General features: G+C 40.9%; 2 protein-coding genes across 3 annotated transcripts in view; one reads left to right on the plus strand and one right to left on the minus strand.

Annotated features, from left to right (window-relative positions):
* Nucleotides 1–21,465, minus strand: part of LOC136884650 (cilia- and flagella-associated protein 298) — a 611,731-nt gene that overhangs the window by 482,155 nt on the left and 108,111 nt on the right. The gene's annotated exons all lie outside the window — the stretch shown is intronic.
* The window catches only part of Teh4 (tipE homolog 4), a 28,464-nt gene continuing 8,983 nt past the window's right edge, over nucleotides 1,985–21,465 (plus strand). The window contains exon 1 of the mRNA XM_067157019.2: nucleotides 1,985–2,335. Within this exon, the coding sequence (XP_067013120.2) occupies nucleotides 1,985–2,335 (351 nt within the window). The remainder of the gene's footprint in view (nucleotides 2,336–21,465) is intronic.

The raw sequence follows: 21,465 nt of genomic DNA on the forward strand, positions 1-21,465 counted from the left end.
AACAGCTTGTGAACTCGGCGCTTATGCCGCTTTTCTAACTGCAGGTGTTATCTGTTGGAATAGACACCCCCAACTTACGTGTGATAGTCCTTTAAAGGGCAGGGTTACCACCCGAGAAAACGGCCTTCACTTTCCTCATCACTTCTGGTGTACGAAGGTGGCTGGTCGAGGATTTGTCTGTTTCTTTCCCTCTGGAATTAAGCCCAGTTGGCCTTTGCCTTTTTTATTCAATACAGCACTGATCGCGTTCAAGAAATCGCGCTTCTTGCGCATTCCTTGGATTGCAGATCAGCTACATTTAGCATAGGAAATGGCTGTTATGTAGCAGTTCCAGTGAGGGTCAATCTGCTTCGGCATCGTTGCAGCTATACCACAAAACTCTACACACACATTCTCAGTACTGACATGAATCATCACTCCCCGTTTTGACGTGCTCAAGCTGATAACAGTGCGCTGCCAGCGACCTTCAAACTCGTCACCAGAGATCCCGAACGACCTTCTGTATCGAATCGATCCACCTTGTTGTAGGTTTCCCTCGAACTTCATCTCCATATTCTCTTCAATTTGTCAAATTTTTACGAAATAACGCATCCCCAAACCCGTATCAGAAATCGTGACTAAGGGACAGACATACAAACAATACAATAGATTGTTTTTGTAGAACACTGACATAGTTTGTTTCTTTGCAGGTGGAGATGTCCAGCGCGTATTCTTCTTGCAACACGTCGCATTTGTTCTCGTGTCACTCCTTCTACAAGAGACATCACGTTGATGCAAATCGTTACTCCATTAATTATTAATGGAGACTTAATGATGATAAACTCTAATAATGATATGCCATAAACTATGTTACTGTGAAAGAGCTATTACATCTTATCTCACACAAACACATCCAAACCACGGAGACTCATTACTACAATAGTGGACCAACTAGAGAATTCTAAATTATCACCGCTGCAAGCCTTTTAAGCTGAATCGATACCGTCAACAGGTTATCTGATCGTCAACAGCACTGAAGAATATATGGCTAATTCTTAAGCAAATTACCATCTGCACACGAATGAGTTAGCAGAATGATTTCATACAAAGATTAAGAAAGAAGTATTCTAAATATTCATCATTAAATAACTCACATCACTGTATTAGTGAAAGATATTCAAAGAGAAAACTGTAATATTTTCCCTTTTCAGCCACATGAAATTTATATTGCATACAGAACATAAAGAAACAAGCGATAAGAGTTCGAAAGAACAAACATTTCTTTGATGCAGTAACAATTTCAATCATCAGTTATTTCATAATCAACTGAGCTGAAGAAATAATATAATGGCAAAGTTGTATAGTAAATTAGATATGGTATGATTACAAATATGAAAATAGAATTCTCATAAACACGAATAGAAAACTATGAAGAAGAGATTAAAATTAAATAAAAACACACGAAGAGACCAACTGATGGAGGAAAACCTTTATAAAATTAACACATTGAAAGATGAGAAATGAGGATATCTATTTATAAAGTTCCACTATGTAAAGAAGTTATGACAGAAGCAAAAGAAATGGAAGGAAACAGATTAGAAAACATACTCTCACTAGTGAAGACATCTTCTGAGAAACACAAAGATAAGTATAATGATGATGACGGTTGAAGCTAATTACTATATTATTAAGTAATACATTCAATAAATCGGAGGCAAGCAAAATAAAGAGCATCATCAAAACACAAGACAAGTACACCGACACAGCTTCATAATGGAATAAGGAATCTTAAAACAGTGGTTATGTTTTAGTTTCAAGATGAAGTGGAAAATAAATGAAGAATTTACAGATGCGTAAAGGAATAAGGATAAAAACCATTCTCTCGAACAGGACGAGAATCTACTAAAAATTCAAGATATTAGCAGTGGTGTCAAACCTCGTCCTTGGGGACACAGCACTAGAAAAGTGAACGACAAGTCAGAGAAACGAAGAAGTGCTTTCAAAAATGGGTCGCCATTATAAGCCTCGCTTAATCCCAGAGCAAAATCAGCGCATCTGCGGCAGTATCTGTTTTTGCCAGTTGACAATGGTGTTGAGTTGTGTAGCTTTAGTGTATCTCACGGTAGCCATCTACGTTCCATCACATCGCGCTTTCAAGAGTGGTATAGATCCAATCCCCGTCATGTGTATGACCATCAATACCACCATGGCTAAGAACTGTCAATGGGCTTCCTGCGGAGAGTGGTGTCTCACCAAGACGTCTGGCTTCTGTCCTCAGATTCACGTCACCGTCATGAGAAATGGGACAGGAATTAGGCTTATCAACTGCACCAGTAACCTCACCACCTGCCCACCGGTAAGTGAATTTCGCAACCACAAATTGTATGGCACAAGGTATTTATAATATTCACAATATTGTAACAATTATTTCCAAATCAATTATTTTTCCCAGTCCTTAAATGGCGTCAGGAGATCACTAAACTGGTATATTTACTTAGATTAAAGTATGGTAATTTTATATCAAGAAGGGAAAAAATCAGTTAATACTAGAATACGTACTTAGGACTTTAAACCTGACATACTTAATGTTTTAACTACATTATAGCAACCAACAATTCCCAAAATAACAAACTGTGTACAGTTTCCTGCCTTTCAATTGAATTCAGTAAATACATTTATTTTACAACTCAAATGGCAGGTTATACGGCGCGATATTTACAAGTAAGAAACTATAATAAATGGTTCCTCCACTGCAGAAAACATCAAAATACTCTCAAGTACTGTGCCGGCTATATTCTCTTGAAAGAGAAAGCAAGAAATGGGTACAGTCAATAAGCGACATAGCTTCAACAAATTTTCAAATATTTTAAGGATAATTATCGACAAAATAATCCTCGTTGTGTCGGTTTTCTCATCAATGAATGTGGTTGCAAACTCTGCAGAATATAAGTAACGTTATTGATTGATTGATTGATTGATTGATTTATTTATTTATTTATTTATTTATTTATTTATTTATTTATTTATTTATTTATTTATTTATTTATTTATTTATTTATTTATTTATTTATTTATTTATTTATTTATTTATTTATTTATTTATTTATTTATTTATTTATTTATTTATTTATTTATTTATTTATTTATTTATTTATTTATTTATTATGTGGCGAAGCTAGGGCTCTTGGCCCTCTCTTACACTTAACAACATACATTTTTTTCTTTTTTTACAGCATTAATTTAAAATATCATGGTAATCAATTACAGTTATTGTGGTATTGATATTTTCGTTGAGTTATTTCTTCAATGACACTTTTATTATCCGTGAGAAATAATTTCAGAGGCCTCAGACTGATTTTTTTTTTACTTTAATGAAGTTAATGAAGTTAATCGGTAAGGAAATTAAATAATTTTGGAATGATGTACAAGAAACTGCGTTTTGATGTACTAAGTTTTGGTTTGTATAGTATCCACCGGTGGTATATCTTACTGCATGTTGAATATTTATGGCTAATTTCTAAATTATATATTTTTGTTAATATATTGCTGGGACTTATAGCTGTAATACATTAAATATGCAATACGTATACTCTCGATTAACCCAGCTAATGACCGGGGTGAATGGCTCGGATAATCGGAAAACAAGGATAATCCAAAATAATGTTTATTGCCTTTTTTAATATTTTTAAATACAGTACCATATAAAGTAGGCTATAATACATCTATAGAAATAACTCACACACATTATTCTGTTCTGAAGAAGTCTGTAATGGTTATCCGCTTTTGGTTATTCCTCTGCTTCCTTACCTCGAGACGTATTTTGCGTGCGGAAGTAATGGCACCATATTCAACCCGTCTTTCTCCCATATAATCCAACAGGGTATCCATACACTGTAAAGCCACAGAACGGGAAACATTTTCCATCCCTTTTTTCTTCAACTTCAATTAATATGTATTCCATTTCAATTACAGTATTTTATTAAGACGAAAACGTGCACGGTTAATCCGCAAACCGGATAATCCACGCCCGGATAATCGAGACTATACTGTATTTGCTTCAACCACTTGACCTCTTGGGTATAATCTTTATCCGAAATGTAAAGTTTTGAACAATTTGCATTTTATCGATTATCGATTACAATAATGTTATTGATTTTACGTCCCGCTAATTACTCTTAGTTTTCAGAGACTGTGATACGCCGGAATTTAGTCCCGCAAGGGCCTTTTTTATGCTGGTAAATGTAGTTAAAATAGGCTGGCGTACTGGTGCACCTTCAAATTACAATGCATCGAGTAGGGACAGAACCTGCCAACTTGAGGTCAGAAGGCGTATGACCCACTCAGTTCGGCAATTCCTTAAGATGTATTTCGACGCCATTCGATTCGATGTCCAGACGAGTACACCACGATGTTCAAATCAGAAATGGACACTATTTCTATTGAATAATTCAGCACATATTCTGCGCACGACAGCGAACTGCTATTCCTGTCTTCAGTAATGCATAATTAACGTCAACCGCAACTACCTCATATCCAAACTCTACTGGGGTGCAACACGGAGAAGTTAAAGGACATGGCCTGTCTGATGTGGGGCGTATGTGACATACGATCTCTCCTTAAACATCGACTAACATTGATTTTCTTCACTCTCAAACTGGTAGTTGGACAAAGAACAACACAAAGGGATTGAGTCTCGATCTTTCCAGACATTACGGAGGCGCCTTCACAGCTCTTGAAAGTTTCTATTTATTTATGATACTTACAAGGAGCTTGGGACATACTCAACTGATATCTATGAAGCTTTCATATACAAGTAATCTCACCACAAACGGAGGCAACCGATCTGCATTGTACACTTACAATTAAAAATTACACAGGTTTCATTTAACAAACCCGCCAGGATCGCTAACCTTGGTGTTCCCAAATTTACGTAAATCTTCCCAGTACTCATATACTGTATGTATTGATGTGTGTCAACCCGCCGTCACATTTCCTCTCGGAGGCGTTGATGTATCTCTGGAGTATTGCGTACGCATATACGAAAGTCGATCAAATATAAACGAGGTTTTTGTTCCTGAACATCAACAGTTGGTAGGACTGGCCCCGCGCTTCTGGTATGCTTAGGCAGGACCGTTCGGAGTGGTGAGAGCGTGCTGTTAGATATTTCCCGCTGTTTCGTCAGTAACGCTCACGATGTCGGAGCAACAGATGCACCGCTCCCCTGCGCAACGCATAATTATAAAATTGCTTGCTCGTGAAGGAGTTGCAGCAGCGGAAATTTGCCAGAGATTGACTGCACAGTTCGGTGATCAAACATTATCAAGGACGCGTGTGTTTGCCTGGCTCAAAAAAGTTCAAGGAAGGACGAGAACGTGTGATCGGACCAGCATTACAGACGAAAACATTCGTGCGGTTAAAGACGGGCGAGAGTAACAGAAATTGCAGAACAAGTCGGAATCAGTTATGGGAGCTGTCAAGCAATCATCACAAACGACCTACAGTCCCGTTAAATGTGTTCCAGATAGGTCCCTCACCTTTTGACTGAAAATCTGAAGTTTAGACGTTTCGAGGTCTGGCAGAGGCTTACACCATCCTCCTTACAGCCCGGACTTATCGCCCTTTGTTTGGACCGCTTAAAGAAGCTGCAGGAGGGCAACGATTTGAAGATGATGACAGTGCGTAAGACTTCGTGATTTCATGTTAAAATAGTGTTTCATGTAGTATGCTGGTACGTTGTACTCCTATGTATTTCCCATAATTAACGTAGATTTGTAGAAAACGAGTTCAAACATGGAAATAAAGCGTTTCCAGGCCCATCTTCTACGTGTGAGGAATGTGTACTGCAAGTTTGGCTGTACCTTGCACCATGTAATGTACCTAAAAGCGTACATACCACAGAGATACAAACAGAGTCCAATACAACAAAAGTTATCGGTCATAAAATCATCTTAGAATATGTTCTCAATTCCCCATCAACATATCCAAAGCCACATCACTGGGGAATGTATCGATCTTTGGAAACCATTAGCCGATTGGGTTCTACACAAAGCCTAGCAAATACAACACGCAGCACTTAAAATAGATAATTTTTCTGAGGAAGGGTTTAGCATACGATCTCTATCCGTCATAAACCTTAGGCTACCATCCCCACTGGTGATGATTATTGACAGTAGCAGAGACCAGACCAGTAGCCTGTGAAACAGTCTTGACAGCACAGCAAGCTTCTCCGTTAGCTATTGGCTGCAGCTCAGAACGCTTACGGCTTGGCATTCACTAAACCAAATATCGAAATGGGGGTAACCTAAGTCTAATCGTAGCCCACGTCTTGTTTCCAGCATACGCCACTGCTTGTCGACATGGGAAGAGAGACGATTGGATGTTAACCTGTTGGATGACGGACATATTGGTTCTTTTTTTCGTCCATCGCATAAGCAGTAAGCTGTGCCAAACAGCACATCTCGAACGCATCAATGCATTCTTTGTCTCTGGTCTCTCATATCAGAGGATGGTTGCCTAGTTGTACTTCCTCTTAAAACAATAATCATCACCACCACCACCATCTCTCATATCAAGCAGCTCATTATAACTGTACTCAGTGAAGCTGGCTCGATTCCATTCTGAACTTCAAAGACGACGACGACGATGATGATGATGATGATGATGATGATGATGATGATGATGATTGCTGTTTAAAGGTAATAGGCCCCTAATGGCACGAAATGAAATAACAAAAGTTCAAATTCATTCACTGCCCAAAATAAAATTTTAAAATGTCATGAAGAATGAATGGATGGAAATGAACTCAACAAAAAACAAAAACAAACCAGTGGATCAGACTCAAAAAAAGGTCGTAAATAATATTATTACTGACCAAGGGACCACTTATAAAGCACAATGAAGCTTGATGTCTAAAAGGGTGCAAAATCCACGTCTATGGCCCCACAGAATGGTACATGTCGCGAGTAAAGTAGAACCATGGCATTTGTCATGTTGGGGTACTAATCAAAAGTAGCGAAGACTCACGGTGGTCCACAGAAGATGGTACTACTCACAAGGATTGCACTTCGTACAGGGAACGCAGACCTATGGTGTTTCTCACACAGTGGCGCCACTCAGAGCCAACGCAAAACGATAAGGTTCCCCACCTAGGTGTACTAATCACGGGCGCCGGTATTCCCGTGGTGTTCCTCACATAGTGGGTACTAATCACAGGCAACGCAGACCCACGGTGCCGCTCATATAGCGGTACAACTCACAGGCTACGCCCAGACCCACGGTGCCACTCACATGGGTACGACGCACGGGTACTGGAATCCACCAGGCCAGGCTTTTTACTGCAACTAATCACAAACCTATTTCGTACCAATTTAGTGGTACTACTCGCAAGTACAGGCAACCCATGGTGTTCCCCGCATGATGGTACGAATCAAGAGTAGTTTCATGGTTCTAATTCAATCATCCCTTGGTCGCCCCTTGTAGTCGCCTCTTACGACAGGCAGGGGATACCGCGGGTGTATTCTACATGTGCGTCCCCCACCCGCAGGGGGTAGTGTGTTTGGTCCGCGAGAGGTATTTTATTTCCCTCAAGTCCGCCGGCAAGCCGGTTAGGACCCCCCTATCCGCCACCTGGGACGCGCCACGTGGGAGTATCACCTCTCCCCCTGCTACACCTGCGTAGCAGGTTCGTGGACTTCAAAGACGATCCAAATCCTTGATCGACCTGGAAATCAAACTTAGGGATCCATTACAGATGGAGGCATTACTTTCACACCACTGTAGTTATTAGTCATCGTACAAAATCTTCAACTTAATGTACTTCCGACACGCACATTTGCTGATGATACATTTTTAACTAACGTTAAGTTTGAACGAAAAATCCCACCTTCCAATACTTATTTACTTTTCTGGCTAGTTTATGTAATGTATGTAATTACAGTCTTGTCATTAGTTGAGTGGATGCCAATACCGGATAAAAATGAGATTTATAAGTTGTGCCACATATTTAGCACCGTATACTTAAACGCACAAACTGTAATAGACAGAGATGTATATACCAGTTACATACTTTATGACAATATTAATAATTCACTAGCATGATGCATATATCATATGTCCTTCGCCGATATTCATAACACAAACTTCGGACATCACATCACGCATATCCTTCAGAGAAGGTCACACGAAAAGGACATTATTAAAATATTAACGATAGGAGATAAGGGGTTATTTCCTCCAAATATGGCGAACTCAGAAATGCAGTAGTTTTTTTTTTTATATCTAAACCACGCATTCAATACCAAACACCTCATCACTTCACAGCAGTGTTATCTGCATTAATTGCGTTTACATTTTACTGAATAATAACGTTGCAACTTACAAATTTCATTTTGGTTCTGGACTGACAATGCATTATATTAATAGAATTTTAATTTTATATATGAATTAAAAGGAATGAATGAAGTGAAATAAAACGATTCAGAAAAGTTTTTCCTTGCAGGGAGAAGATTTCTATGATGATGAGAGTCTACAAAAACTTGTCTCACGCTGTTAACAAGCATGGGAAATATCGCATATACAGTATGAAAGTAACTGAAGGCCTGTAGAAGGGAATAAAAAAGGAATGGAACAATAACATGTTGTGGTTCTTAATCAATCAATCAATCAATCAATCAATCAATCAATCAATCAGTGATCTGCTGTCGCCCAGGTCTCAGGTTGCCTATCAATTATTTGCCAACCCTTTTCTTAGACATTTTTAAAGAACTTGGGAATTTATCGAACATTTCTCTTGATAAATTAAATCAAATCCCTTACATCTAGTCCTGTAAATTAATGTTTGTCCCAATTTGACCTCTTGAATTCTAATTTTATCTTCATATACATACATACATTTATTGAACATAACAGGCGACTTCGCCCCTATGCATGTTCACATGCAAAGTAAAATAAATAATAAAGAATAATAATAATGATAATAATAATAATAATAATAATAATAAGGATAATAAGAATAAGAATAATATCTAGCAGTCATTAGCTGTAGCAGTCACTCAATGTTCAAACATATTCATCCAGTGTCCTTATTGTGCTCTGTACTTGCGTCACATTATTGTTCCTGACTTACACCTAATCAATAAATCAAACAACAACACTCAGCATTTCAGCACTTGCATTCCAGCTAACTTTAAAACAAACAGACCATGCAATCCTGTATCATTACCCAACTCCACATAACTAAGTACTCTATCCCTATATTCCCTAATCCATTAGAATTTTATCATACTATCCCCTTCCCTTATATACATAACTATTCCACCCCCCTATTCCCCTGCCTACCCTCTAACTCACTCTCCTTCATTTTACTCTCACATGCCCTTTTTGTCGCACATAAATACCTGTTCAATTCACCCCCTTTTTCCCATTGTTTAATAATCCATCTCAGGATTGCGTTCTCATCCCCTCTCCCCAATATTTCCCGATGCTCGGCACTCAATAATCCATGTCTTAACCCCCTCGTTACCTCACAGTCTCTTAACAAGTGAAAATCATCATTCACCATTCCGCAAAGTACACAACTTGTCTTATCCCTCCCCTGTATCCACCCTGTAATTTTATCTTCATATTATGATCCTTCCTACTGTTAAAATCTCCACTCAACAGTGGCACATGCTGGGATCAAGACATGGGCTACCACTAAATTTAGGTTACAATTCTCCGATGGTTGGTTTAGTGAACGTCAAGCCTTCCGCGTTTTGAGCCTCAACCAATAGCCAGCCAACGGAGAAGCCTGCTGTGTTGTCAAGTTTGCTTCAACTCCATCAGTGGAGATGGTAGCCTAAGGTTTAGCAAATTAAGGTCCCGTGTTGTGGCTACAGGGATAGAATGCTTGCCTTTGGTCCGATGGCCCCGAATCAATTTTCAGAATCAAACCCCTCATACTGTTAATTCCCCTGGCTTGGAGACTGGGTGTTTATGACGTCTATGCCATTCATTTTATCCTCATCAGGACATCACCAAGCCTATACAGATGCCATGCACCATCATCATCATTATTATTATTATTATTATTATTATTATTATTATTATTATTATTATTATTATTATTATTATTATTATTATTATTATTATTATTATTATGTGCCTCCGTGGCTCAGGCGGCAGAACGTCGGCCTCTCACCGCTGGGTTCATTGGTTCAAACCCCGGTCAATCCATGTGAGATTTGTGCTGGACAAAGCAGAGGCGGGACAGTTTTTCTCCGGATACTCCGGTTTTCCCTGTCATCTTTCATTCCAGCAACACTCGCCAGTCTCATTTCATTCCATCTGTCAGTCATTAAGCATTGCCCCAGAGGAGTGCGACAGGCTTCGGCAGCCGGCACGATCTTCGCCGCTAGATGGGGCTTCATTCATTCCATTCCTGACCCGGTCAAATGACTGGAAACAGGCTGTGGATTTTCATTATATTATTATTATTATTATTATTATTATTAGTAGTAGTAGTAGTAGTAGTAGTAGTAGTAGTAGTAGTAGTAGTAGTAAATACAAATGTTGAATTTTACAGCGGTCGTACCCATCGTTCGCTGATTATTTAGTTTCTTCGGGAGATCAGTGGTGGTGTCCGACCCATGATCATGGGTTCGATTCCAATCAACAAAAGAGAACACTAAACCTGAAAGACTGCATTCCATTTTAGCAGATCTACCTATAAAAAGAAAACTATATTACTCCTATAACAGCAGCACTGTAGTGTCTTCCTACAAGGATGCACAAGTAAACGGAAGTGACATACCAGCGCTCTGTTGTCTATATAATTAAGTTAGGAGGATGAGGTGAAGAAGTATATACGATGAGTAACGCACGGTTGATAGTTAGCAGTGGCGCTCTGACGGAGCGAAGCCCAGCACACCTGTCCCCCCGGTCGCCGCTCCTATCCTATAATCAGCAGCAAGCCGCATGGGGTGAGTAAAGGGGAGAGGGAGGACAGTCTGGGCTGCGATATCAGTCTCCGATGCTTTCCTCTCAGAAATACGTGCGACGTTTTCTCTCACTGCTTTCAAGTTTTATAGCTGGAACAATGTGTTAGATGCTTACATTATAATGTGCTTTAGAATTCTATCATTTTCAATTTAGGCTTGGGATTCACCGATAGCCTTGGTAGCTCTCAGTATACGCCACTGTCACTCAAGATTTTTCGTTTACTCATGACATTGCACGCCACATCTCCACCGCCAGCTCGAAACATACCACTTAGTCGAGCATCTCGTCTCCTTACTCCAAACTCTTCCCAGCCCAAAGTTTGCAAACTTTTCGCAACCCCCCAATGAAACCCATTCCTTATATTAACACTTAGGTACTTACATGATCCCCATGAGATAATATCACCCTATGAAGATAGTAATTAAAACTCAGAGGACATTTTGGTGAAACTTACAACCTGCCTTTTCATCCCTTTTAGCAGCACACCATTATCCGCTGTCCATCTCAAGGTCCCAATGCACTTATTCAGTATAACATCATACACAAATAGCCTGGGAAACGGTCCTACTATGTGCCCGGACTATTTAAAAAGGTGTAAATCCTCTGTGACGGCATGATTTACAATTAAAGGAGAAAAAACCCGTTCAGTCAGTTTTTCTACATAATTATTATACAATTTTATGTAAGTTAAATTTGTAGAAGAGACCAGAAGGAGGGGAGGAGGCGAGGGGCGCGATTAGCGTAGTCGCTAATAGCTGATTTTCCGTCCGGATAAACAAGATTCGATTCCCAGTTCACGTCGTAGGACATCCGATCTGAAACCGCCGGCGAAAACTCAAAATGAGCCAGATGACTCCTGCAACCCCACAAATAACCGGGATAAGCTAAGTTAAATTTCTGTTCCAGAAAAAAAAAACCCACAATCACATTAAATCGTCAACAGTCACGAAAGAACTAGCTGAACGCATTCTCTCATGAAACATTTTCTCTGGGAAGAACCACAAATTACTAACGTAAGATAATGAAATCCATTGATTGGAAAAGAAGGTTACAACATTCTGAGGTAACAACAGAATGAATAACTTGCCCTGTTTTCATGTAGCTGAATTTGAAAGTTCGCGGTATTACTACTACTAGAAGCACAGGACGAGTTGGCCGTGCGGTTAGCCCCGCGCAGCTGTGAGCTTTTATTCGGGAGAGACTGGGTTCAAACTCCAATGTCAGCAGCCCTGCATGGTCTTACACTCTCACACCAAGCAAATGCTGGGGCTATACCTTAATTGAGGCCACGGCCACTTCCTTCCCACTCCTATGACTTCCCTACCCCATAGCCACCATAAGACTTATCTGTAACGATGCGACGTAAAATGAACTGTATTAAAAAACTAACAGCGGCAGACAGTGCGGTAGTAGTATTACTAACAGCGGCAGACAGTTAGTATTACTAAAAGCGGCAGACAGTTAGTATTACTAAAAGCGGCAGACAGTGCGATAGTAGTATTACTAACAGCGGCAGACAGTGCGGTAGTAGTATTACTAAAAGCGGCAGACAGTTAGTATTACTAAAAGCGGCAGACAGTTAGTATTACTAAAAGCGGCAGACAGTGCGATAGTAGTATTACTAACAGCGGCAGACAGTGCGGTAGTAGTATTACTAACAGCGGCAGACAGTGCGATAGTAGTATTACTAACAGCGGCAGACAGTGCGGTAGTAGTATTACTAACAGCGGCAGACAGTGCGATATTAATATTACTAACAGCAGCAGACAGTGCGATAGTAGTATTACTAACAGCGGCAGACAGTGCGGTAGTGGTATTACTGACAGCGGCAGACAGTGCGATATTAATATTACTAACAGCGGCAGACAGTGCGGTAGTGGTATTACTAACAGCGGCAGACAGTGCGATAGTAGTATTACTAACAGCGGCAGACAGTGCGGTAGTAGTATTACTAACAGTGGCAGACAGTGCGGTAGTAGTTTTACTAACAGTGGCAGACAGTGCTGTAGTAGTATTACTAACAGCGGCAGACAGTGCGGTACTAGTATTACTGACAGCGGCAGACAGTGCGGTACTAGTATTACTGACAGCGGCAGACAGTGCGGTAGTAGTATTACTGAGAGCGGCAGACAGTGCGGTAGTAGTATTACTGACAGCGGCAGACAGTGCGGTAGTAGTATTACTAACAGCGGCAGACAGTGCGGTAGTAGTATTACTAACAGCGGCAGATAGTGCGGTAGTAGTATTACTAACAGCGGCAGACAGTGCGATAGTAGTATTACTAACAGCGGCAGACAGTTAGTATTACTAAAAGCGGCAGACAGTTAGTATTACTAAAAGCGGCAGACAGTTAGTATTACTAAAAGCGGCAGACAGTGCGATAGTAGTATTACTAACAGCGGCAGACAGTGCGGTAGTAGTATTACTAACAGCGGCAGACAGTGCGATAGTAGTATTACTAACAGCGGCAGACAGTGCGGTAGTGGTATTACTGACAGCGGCAGACAGTGCGATATTAATATTACTAACAGCGGCAGACAGTGCGGTAGTGGTATTACTGACAGCGGCAGACAGTGCGATAGTAGTATTACTAACAGTGGCAGACAGTGCGGTAGTGGTATTACTGACAGCGGCAGACAGTGCGATATTAATATTACTAACAGCGGCAGACAGTGCGGCAGTAGTATTACTAACAGCGGCAGACAGTGCGGTAGTAGTATTACTAACAGCGGCAGACAGTGCGGTAGTAGTATTACTAACAGTGGCAGACAGTGCGGTAGTGGTATTACTAACAGCGGCAGACAGTGCGGTAGTAGTATTACTAACAGTGGCAGACAGTGCGGTAGTAGTATTACTAACAGCGGCAGACAGTGCGGTAGTAGTATTACTAACAGCGGCAGACAGTGCGGTAGTAGTATTACTAACAGCGGCAGACAGTGCGGTAGTAGTATTACTAACAGCGGCAGACAGTGCGGTAGTAGTATTACTAACAGCGGCAGACAGTGCGGTAGTAGTATTACTAACAGCGGCAGACAGTGCGATAGTAGTATTACTGACAGCGGCAGACAGTGCGATAGTAGTATTGCTAACAGCGGCAGACAGTGCGGTAGTAGTATTCTAACAGCGGCAGACAGTGCGGTAGTAGTATTACTAACAGCGGCAGACAGTGCGATATTAATATTACTAACAGCGGAAGACAGTGCGGCAGTAGTATTACTAACAGCGGCAGACAGTGCGGTAGTAGTATTACTAACAGCGGCAGACAGTGCGGCAGTAGTATTACTAACAGCGGCAGACAGTGCGGTAGTAGTATTACTAACAGTGGCAGACAGTGCGGTAGTAGTATTACTAACAGCGGCAGACAGTGCGGTAGTAGTATTACTAACAGCGGCAGACAGTGCGGTAGTAGTATTACTAACAGCGGCAGACAGTGCGGTAGTAGTATTACTAACAGCGGCAGACAGTGCGGTAGTAGTATTACTAACAGCGGCAGACAGTGCGGTAGTAGTATTACTAACAGCGGCAGACAGTGCGGTAGTAGTATTACTAACAGCGGCAGACAGTGCGGTAGTAGTATTACTAACAGCGGCAGACAGTGCGGTAGTAGTATTACTAACAGCGGCAGACAGTGCGGTACTAGTATTACTGACAGCGGCAGACAGTGCGGTACTAGTATTACTGACAGCGGCAGACAGTGCGGTACTAGTATTACTGACAGCGGCAGACAGTGCGGTACTAGTATTACTGACAGCGGCAGACAGTGCGGTACTAGTATTACTGACAGCGGCAGACAGTGCGGTACTAGTATTACTGACAGCGGCAGACAGTGCGGTACTAGTATTACTGACAGCGGCAGACAGTGCGGTAGTAGTATTACTAACAGTGGCAGACAGTGCGGTAGTAGTATTACTAACAGCGGCAGACAGTGCGATAGTAGTATTACTAACAGCGGCAGACAGTGCGATAGTAGTATTACTAACAGCGGCAGACAGTGCGGTAGTAGTATTACTAACAGTGGCAGACAGTGCGGTAGTAGTTTTACTAACAGTGGCAGACAGTGCTGTAGTAGTATTACTAACAGCGGCAGACAGTGCGGTACTAGTATTACTGACAGCGGCAGACAGTGCGGTACTAGTATTACTGACAGCGGCAGACAGTGCGGTAGTAGTATTACTGAGAGCGGCAGACAGTGCGGTAGTAGTATTACTGACAGCGGCAGACAGTGCGGTAGTAGTATTACTAACAGCGGCAGACAGTGCGGTAGTAGTATTACTAACAGCGGCAGACAGTGCGATAGTAGTATTACTAACAGTGGCAGACAGTGCGGTAGTAGTATTACTAACAGCGGCAGACAGTGCGATAGTAGTATTACTAACAGCGGCAGACAGTGCGGTAGTAGTATTACTAACAACGGCAGACAGTGCGATAGTAGTATTACTAACAGCGGCAGACAGTGCGGTAGTAGTATTACTAACAGTGGCAGACAGTGCGGTAGTAGTATTACTAACAGCGGCAGACAGTGCGGTAGTAGTATTACTAACAGCGGCAGACAGTGCGGTAGTAGTATTACTGACAGCGGCAGACAGTGCGATAGTAGTATTGCTAACAGCGGCAGACAGTGCGATAGTAGTATTACTAACAGCGGCAGACAGTGCGGTAGTGGTATTACTGACAGCGGCAGACAGTGCGGTAGTAGTATTACTAACAGCGGCAGACAGTGCGGTAGTAGTATTACTGACAGCGGCAGACAGTGCGATAGTAGTATTGCTAACAGCGGCAGACAGTGCGATAGTAGTATTACTAACAGCGGCAGACAGTGCGGTAGTAGTATTACTAACAGCGGCAGATAGTGCGGTAGTAGTATTACTAACAGCGGCAGACAGTGCGGTAGTAGTATTACTAACAGCGGCAGACAGTGCGGTAGTAGTATTACTAACAGCGGCAGACAGTGCGGTACTAGTATTACTAACAGCGGCAGATAGTGCGGTAGTAGTATTACTAACAGCGGCAGACAGTGCGGTAGTAGTATTACTAACAGCGGCAGACAGTGCGGTAGTAGTATTACTGACAGCGGCAGACAGTGCGGTAGTAGTATTACTGACAGCGGCAGACAGTGCGGTAGTAGTATTACTAACAGCGGCAGACAGTGCGGTAGTAGTATTACTAACAGCGGCAGACAGTGCGGTAGTAGTATTACTAACAGCGGCAGACAGTGCGGTAGTAGTATTACTAACAGCGGCAGACAGTGCGGTAGTAGTATTGCTAACAGCGGCAGACAGTGCGGTAGTAGTATTACTAACAGCGGCAGACAGTGCGGTAGTAGTATTACTAACAGCGGCAGACAGTGCGGTAGTAGTATTACTAACAGCGGCAGACAGTGCGGTAGTAGTATTACTAACAGCGGCAGACAGTGCGGTAGTAGTATTACTGACAGCGGCAGACAGTGCGGTAGTAGTATTACTGACAGCGGCAGACAGTGCGGTAGTAGTATTACTAACAGCGGCAGACAGTGCGGTAGTAGTATTACTAAATGCGGCAGACAGTGCGGTAGTAGTATTACTAACAGCGGCAGATAGTGCGGTAGTAGTATTACTAACAGCGGCAGACAGTGCGGTAGTAGTATTACTAACAGCGGCAGACAGTGCGGTAGTAGTATTACTGACAGCGGCAGTTGAGCGCGTGAAGTGCGGTAATAATATTACTACTGTCCGGTGCATTAGTATCATTTTAAAAATTTGGAGGTAGGCTTACATTATTGTAACGGCCGCGGGATATTTAGAGTTGCGTAGACTTCGTTATCAGAAATACAATACAAATAAAATGTGGATAATAAATGTTATTCAGTAAAACGTGGTATGTCAATCTTTCTTTTCCATAATTAAATTTAGTCACTGCGGCAGCGAACCTCCAACTGCGCGCGCGTCATCTTATAACAGAGTATGGATATGACGTCAAATATTTAGTTCACGTTTTTCTTTACTTTGAAGCACTATTTCACGAAAAGTACGTTTCATTTTTTCAACAGGACGTAGTCTCGTTTTTTATCTGTCAATTGAGATATTAAACGTAATCTTAAATCAAATACTCTGGGCGATATACGCGTTCAATGCAACTTTTTCTTTCCATCTACCCGTTGTCGAGGTATATAAGTCTACGTTAAAATAACCATCGAGTTTTCTGAAGCTCCTTTGTACTTTCCGAGCAAAAGTACACTTTGTAAGCATTGTTTGTCAGGGAAAGAAATCCCTTTAAGCTTATTTCAGCTGTACTACTTGTATTCGTGTGCGCGCTACTCATCTGTCAAACAACAGGCTAGTCTCCCACTAATGCTAAGGCATAATACATGCTGCTGCGTGTATTAAAGTCATGGAATGATGATGAGAATTCTTGTCTTCCCTCATCCTTAAATGTCAACCTGTAGCTAAGTGAGCGACGTCATGCAGCCGCTGGTTCGTAGGCGGACCCGGCGTCTCCTTGGGAGCCAGTGGTGATCGATCAATTCTCCCAGCCAATCAGCTGAGCTCATATAAACACACACACACACACAACAACGGCACTAGAAATTTATGTCCCTTCGAAGCAATGTCCCATATTAAAAAAACATCTAGAATGTATTTCTGTATACACGTAACGGCACTAATTTCTAAACTTTAATAAACTATCTCATGAAGTATTGAAGACATCATGAAAGGGCGTTACAATGACAGACACTCTCGAATTTGCAAATGTAATAACACTGTGATCGGAAGAAATATAGCAACCGAACAAGGGAGGTTGAACTGGAAATAAGACATAATAGAGTCTCAAGGAAAGTTAGGACTGAATTTATAAAAAATAGTAATTATTGATATGAATGAAATTTGGTTTGTGGTCTCCTAATGGTCAAAGAAGGCCATATACCAATTTTCAGGAAAATAGAAACAGAACTTTCTGAGAAATTAACACTTACAATTTAAAATTTTTAAAAATCGATAAGCATAAAAAATGCTCCAGGTGAACAGTTACTTCAAATATCACATTGAAAACTGGTGTACAGGCACTTCAAGGTATGGAAAGAGAGAAAGTCTGCATATGTAGTCCATGAATGTGAGGAAAAAATGTGTTTTATGTGTTTATGGTTTCCCAAAATTATGCTAAAAAAATACCGCTTTGAAGGCTACTATCTTTTGAACTATCAACATTATAAAAAATTCCTTCTGTTAATATCACGACAATATAGGTGTTAACAACCCATGACATTCTCATGGAATTTGAAACCAAACTGGTTCCGATGGAACATTTTAAATACCTTAAATATATGAAATAACACATTTCCGTAAGTAAAAGCTAGTGGGTGGGCGACTCAACCGGACATTTAAATGTCACGCTAGTACTTTAAAAATGGCGGAACCCGAAAAATACCACCGCCAAATGATCCACAGGAGTCCGGCACAAATTGAAAAATCGATAATTTTTACTTTTTTCACAAAAAACTCAGTCCCAGCCTCCCTTAACACAAGTTAGCGAAAGGAAATTACAGATTATTAGCTGCTCTTTGCGTTTTAAAAGGAGAGAAGATAGACCGTATTACACGGTAATAATAATAATAATAATAATAATAATAATAATAATAATAATAATAATAATAATAGAATTACTAAAAACTATTCACTATAATCAATTCAGGGAAGTCAAGATCAACTGATTGATAGAAATTAAACAGGATTTGCAAGAAATAAACGCTACAGAGATACCATGAAAATCGTAAAGCCTTTCGAACTCTGGTTACAAATGACATAGGCTTGGAAATAGCTTTTTTTTTTTTTTTTGCTAGTTGTTTTACGTCACACCGACACAGATAAGTATTATGGCGACGATGGGACAGGAAAGGGCTAGGAGTGGGAAGGAAGCGGCCGTGGCCTTAATTAAGGTGCAGCCCCAGCATTTGCCTGGTGTGAAAATGGGAAACCACGGAAAACCATTTTCAGGGCTGCCGACAGTGGGGTTCGAACCTACTATCTCCCGAATACTGGATACTGGCCGCACTTAAGCGACTGCAGCTATCGAGCTCGGTGGAAATAGCTTTAAATAGGGCGGGGGGGGGGGCATTGGAAAACTATGGACGGGAACGCAAAAAAACAACACACACAGCGTCTGCATGAAGAGATTCTAGGAGGACGAGAAGGAAGAGGAGAAGGCGAAGACATCAGATCAGGCTAACAAGTTCTGACGCACTCTTTAATTTGGCACAAGCAAGAAATAAGAAGAAGAAGAAGAAGAAGAAGAAGAAGAAGAAGAAGAAGAAGAAGAATTGCATATACTGAAAAACAAGAACGTAAAATCCTTAGGAAAACGTTTCGGCCCCATACTAAAAAATGGAATTTGGATCAAAAGGGGAAACTGCAGACCTCTATAGTTACACAGATAGTTTCATCAATAGTGTACTCAGGAGACGTTTGACATTTTCGGACAAATTTTTAAGATGGATAATAATAATGATACTCACAAGAAGATTATTCAATGCAGTAAATTCCCAAAAGAGGAGAACAAATTGGCTGGAGGAAACAAAAGGAGGCTTGAATGAATTGAACATCGAGGAAGACATAATGAAAAATCGCGAAGTCTTCAGGGACTCAGTAAATAAACACACATTTGTGGTGAAAACTAGCAGCAGGACTTGTACAAAGTGGTCAGAAGAACGCATGAGACAACACAGTGAGTTCATGAAGAGTTTTTGAAAGAATAGGAAGGCGAAAGTCATCAAGCCAATGAACAAGTTCCAACGCGCTCTATGAATGGGCATTACGAAACAAGAAGAATAAGAATATAAAAACATGGGTCTAGTGAAAATTACAGAATATTGTGGAAAGTAAAAAGTAATAAGGAAATATATCAGAACATTGAAAACATAACGGAAACAATAGGATAAAAGGATTGTATTATATTTTGGGCATATCTTTAAGAGGGATCAAAACTAATTAACAAAAAAGATATTCGAATACCTATGAGAGAAAAAGTCAACAACAACCAGGATTCAAGACGTCGAGAAACATTTAGGAACTAAATATTATAAGAAGAAAAAAAGAATTATGATTATTATGATTATTATTATTATTATTATAATTATTGTTGTTGTTGTTGTTGTTGTTGTTGTTGTTGTTGTTGTTGTTGTTGTTGTTGTTGTTGTTGTTGTTGTTGTTTAAAGGGGCCCAATATCTAGGTCATCGGTCCCTAATGGTACGAAATGAGACGAAATGTAATGACAATTTAAAAGTCCAAAATCATCCACTGACCAGAATTCAAAACGTGATGAAGAAGAATGAATGGACGGATATGAATTTAAAACAATCAGTGAATCCGACCCGCAATGCCCCGCATTCCCAAAAACTAGAGTAAAATAATAGTATTATTGACCAAGGCACTGCTTCTAAAGCATAATACTGAATCGATGATGCTTGTAGTCTAAAGGGATCCAAAATCCAGGTAATCGGCTCCTCATAATGGTACTTATCTCTAGGAAAGTAGAACCATGGTATTTGTCATGTTGCGGTACTAATCAAAAGTAGCGTAGACTCGCGGAATTCCACACATTATGGCACTACTGACACGTGATGTAATGCGCACATGTAACACAGACCTATGGTGTTCCTCATACAGTGGGCACTAATCATAGGCAAGGTAGACCCATGGTGTCGTATAGCGGTACTAATCACAGATACTGTAAAACCCAGCCGGATTCGCACACTGTCGCTACAAATCACAAACCTATTGTGTACCTAACATAGTGGTACGGTACTACGCACAAGTAAAAGCGAACCATGTTTCCTGGTTCTAATTCGATCATCCCTTGATCGCCCCTTTTAGTCGCCTCTTACGACAGGCAGGGGATACCGTGGGTGTATTCTTCGTCTGCGTCCTCCACCCAAAGGCGTAAACAAAGAGTTTTTTTTAAATGTGGTCTGAGGAGAGACAGAAGAAACACAGCGAAAGGATAAAGAAGTATTGGAGAGAGAACGTCAAAGGCTGAGGAACTGAAATTCGCACGTGGTCCCTAGCAGATCATAAGGGAAGGGAAGCGAAGGGAAGGGAAGGGAAGGGAAGGGAAGGGAAGGGAAGGGAAGGGAAGGGAAGGGAAGGGGAAGATAATAATAATAGTTGAATTGATGAAGAAGAGGTCACAGTTCTATGGACACTAGTTGAGGATGGACAGTAACAGACTGACGAAGAGAATCTTTGAATTCTTCAGGAAGAGTAAGACAGAGCTGGAATGGTATCGAGAAGTGAGGTTGGACTGGACGAAAATGGGGGTTCCAGAAGATTACATCATGGAAACTGATTCAGACAACTTGTCCAAAAGTTCCGTGGTTTCGAGAAAACTGGAGAAACACTAGTGAGAGAATGGAAATCCTATCCAAAACAACAGAAGAATAAGAAAGTAGGAGAAAGAACGAAAAGATACTGGCAGAAGGTGAAGGCAGATAGGGCTAAAAATACCGCAAAGTGTGTCAAACGTGGTCAATAGACGGCCGA

Source organism: Anabrus simplex, chromosome 13 (genome assembly GCF_040414725.1).
Source record: "Anabrus simplex isolate iqAnaSimp1 chromosome 13, ASM4041472v1, whole genome shotgun sequence".
Classification (NCBI taxonomy): Eukaryota; Metazoa; Arthropoda; class Insecta; order Orthoptera; family Tettigoniidae; genus Anabrus; species Anabrus simplex.